The sequence below is a fragment of the Rhea americana genome, unplaced genomic scaffold (assembly GCF_003343005.1).
Source record: "Rhea americana isolate MKP2758 unplaced genomic scaffold, rheAme1 scaffold_76, whole genome shotgun sequence".
Taxonomy (NCBI): Eukaryota; Metazoa; Chordata; class Aves; order Rheiformes; family Rheidae; genus Rhea; species Rhea americana.
Window position 1 is genome coordinate 3,341,114 of NW_028186934.1, and position 2,491 is coordinate 3,343,604.

Here is a 2,491-nt window from a genome sequence, read left to right on the forward strand (position 1 = left end):
TTAAAGACATAGTGGGGATTTCTGAAAAAAAAAAAAAGGTTTTACAAGGGACAGCAGCTACCTTGCACATTCCTTTAAACATACATATGGATATGTGGAGTCGGGAGGGAGATTCAACGACTAAAATTCAATAACTTTGGGAGTTTGCATGCATATGAAAGATGTAGTGCGACACTGGAGAAATCTAACCACTGATATTCCCCCCTGTAGTCAGTGCGGGTTATGATGGCTATAAAGCTAAAATTGCAAACAACTACAAAATATGTGCAGTTCCAAACACTGGTCTTATGGTGAAAAACATGTAAAGACGCAACACGTTCTGCCTGCGTGTTCACACTGTTGTATGATCTGCATGTGCAGCCTTCCTTGGAGATGGCATTTACCAAATGGGGAGGGGGGTAGGGAAAGGGAGGCTGGTATCGCGTGATTAAACCTTTTAACATGTCTGAAGTATATAAATCAGGGCCAGGCTTGCTCATCAAACACCCCTGGAGTTTGTTTTGAATGTCTACCCAACAATTGCTGAACTTTCCAAGAGCCTAACAAAAGTTGAGCAGGTAGGGGCTTACTAAAAAGAGCAGGGCATGAGTGAAATACTGAAAATCTGCGTGTTTCTCCCCTCCCCCCCCCCGTTGCAGTTTTGTAAACGTCAACAAATGATGAAACCTTCCACGGCAGAGACTCTTCACAAAGGAAAGATGTTGTGGATAATTCTTCTAAGCACAATTGCTCTAGCATGGACTACACCAATTCCCTTGATAGAGGACTCGGAGGAACTCGATGAGCCCTGCTTTGATCCATGTTACTGTGAAGTGAAGGAGAGCGTTTTCCATATACATTGTGACAACAAAGGATTTATAAATATTAGTCAGATAACAGAGTCATGGTCAAGACCTTTTAAACTTTATCTGCAGAGGAATTCCATGAGGAAATTGTACACCAACAGTTTCCTTCACTTGAACAACGCTGTGTCTATTAACCTTGGGAACAATGCACTGCAGGACATTCAGACCGGAGCTTTTAATGGGCTCCGAGTTCTGAAGAGGTTGTATTTGCACGAAAACAAATTGGACATTTTCAGAAACGACACTTTCCTGGGTTTGGAAAGTCTGGAATATCTGCAGGCAGATTACAATGTCATTAAACGGATTGAAAGTGGGGCATTTCGAAACCTAAGTAAATTGAGGGTCCTTATCCTAAATGACAATCTTATCCCTATGCTTCCCACCAACCTATTTAAATCGGTGTCCTTAACCCATTTGGACTTGCGCGGGAACAGGTTAAAAGTCCTTTCCTACCGAGGAATGTTGGACCATATTGGCCGCAGCCTGATGGAGATCCAGCTGGAGGAGAACCCTTGGAACTGTACCTGTGAGATTGTGCAGCTGAAGAGCTGGCTGGAGCGCATACCCTACACTGCCCTGGTAGGAGACATCACCTGTGAGACCCCCTTCCACTTCCACGGCAAGGACCTGAGGGAGATCAAAAGAAGTAAACTCTGCCCCATGCTGTCTGACTCCGACGTGGAAGCCAGCCTGGGGATCCCTCAGCTGCCGTCCAGCAAGGAGAACGCGTGGCCCACGAAGCCTTCCTCCATGCTGTCCTCCTTCCATTTCACTGCCTCCTCTGTTGAGTACAAAACATCCAATAAGCAGCCCAAACCCACCAAGCAGCCCAGGGCACCCAGACCTCCCCCGACATCCCGCAGCCTGTATCCCGGGCCGAATCAACCTCCCATCGCTGCCTACCAGACCAGGCCCCCAATCCCCATCATCTGCCCTACTGGGTGCTCTTGCAGTTTGCACATCAACGACCTGGGCCTGACGGTCAACTGCAAGGAACGAGGGTTTCACAACATCTCTGAGCTCCTGCCCAGGCCCTTGAACGCCAAGAAGTTGTACCTGAGCGGGAATTTGATACAGAAAATCTACCGCTCCGATTTCTGGAATTTTTCCTCTTTGGATCTCTTACACCTGGGGAACAACCGGATCTCCTACGTGCAGGACGGGGCTTTTATTAACCTGCCTAATCTCAAGAGCCTGTACCTGAATGGCAACGACATCGAGCGGCTCACCCCGGGCATGTTCCGGGGCTTGCAGAGTTTGCATTACCTGTACTTTGAGTACAACCTGATCAGGGAAATCCAGCCGGCGGCCTTCAGCCTCATGCCCAACCTGAAGCTGCTCTTCCTCAACGACAACCTGCTCCGCACCCTGCCCACCGACRCCTTCGCCGGCACCTCGCTGGCGCGGCTCAACCTGCGCAACAACCACTTCCTGGCGCTGCCGGTGGCCGGGGTGCTGGAGCACCTGCACGCCATCGTGCAGATCGACCTGAAGCTCAACCCTTGGGACTGCACCTGCGAGCTGGTGCCGCTGAAGCAGTGGCTGGAGGCGCTGAGCTCGGTGAGCGTGGTGGGCGAGGTGCTGTGCGCCAGCCCCGAGCGCCTGGCGCGCCGCGACCTGCGCGGGCTGGAGCTGGCGGCGCTGTG

At 50.6% G+C, this 2,491-nt stretch overlaps 1 protein-coding gene across 1 annotated transcript in view; it reads left to right on the top strand.

Moving 5' to 3' along the window:
• The first annotated feature begins 642 nt into the window (after positions 1–642).
• The window catches only part of SLITRK3 (SLIT and NTRK like family member 3), a 3,073-nt gene continuing 1,224 nt past the window's right edge, over positions 643–2,491 (top strand). Inside the window, exon 1 of the mRNA XM_085322313.1 lies at positions 643–2,488. Coding sequence (XP_085178439.1) covers positions 657–2,488 — 1,832 coding nt within the window. The 5' untranslated portion in view covers positions 643–656. The remainder of the gene's footprint in view (positions 2,489–2,491) is intronic.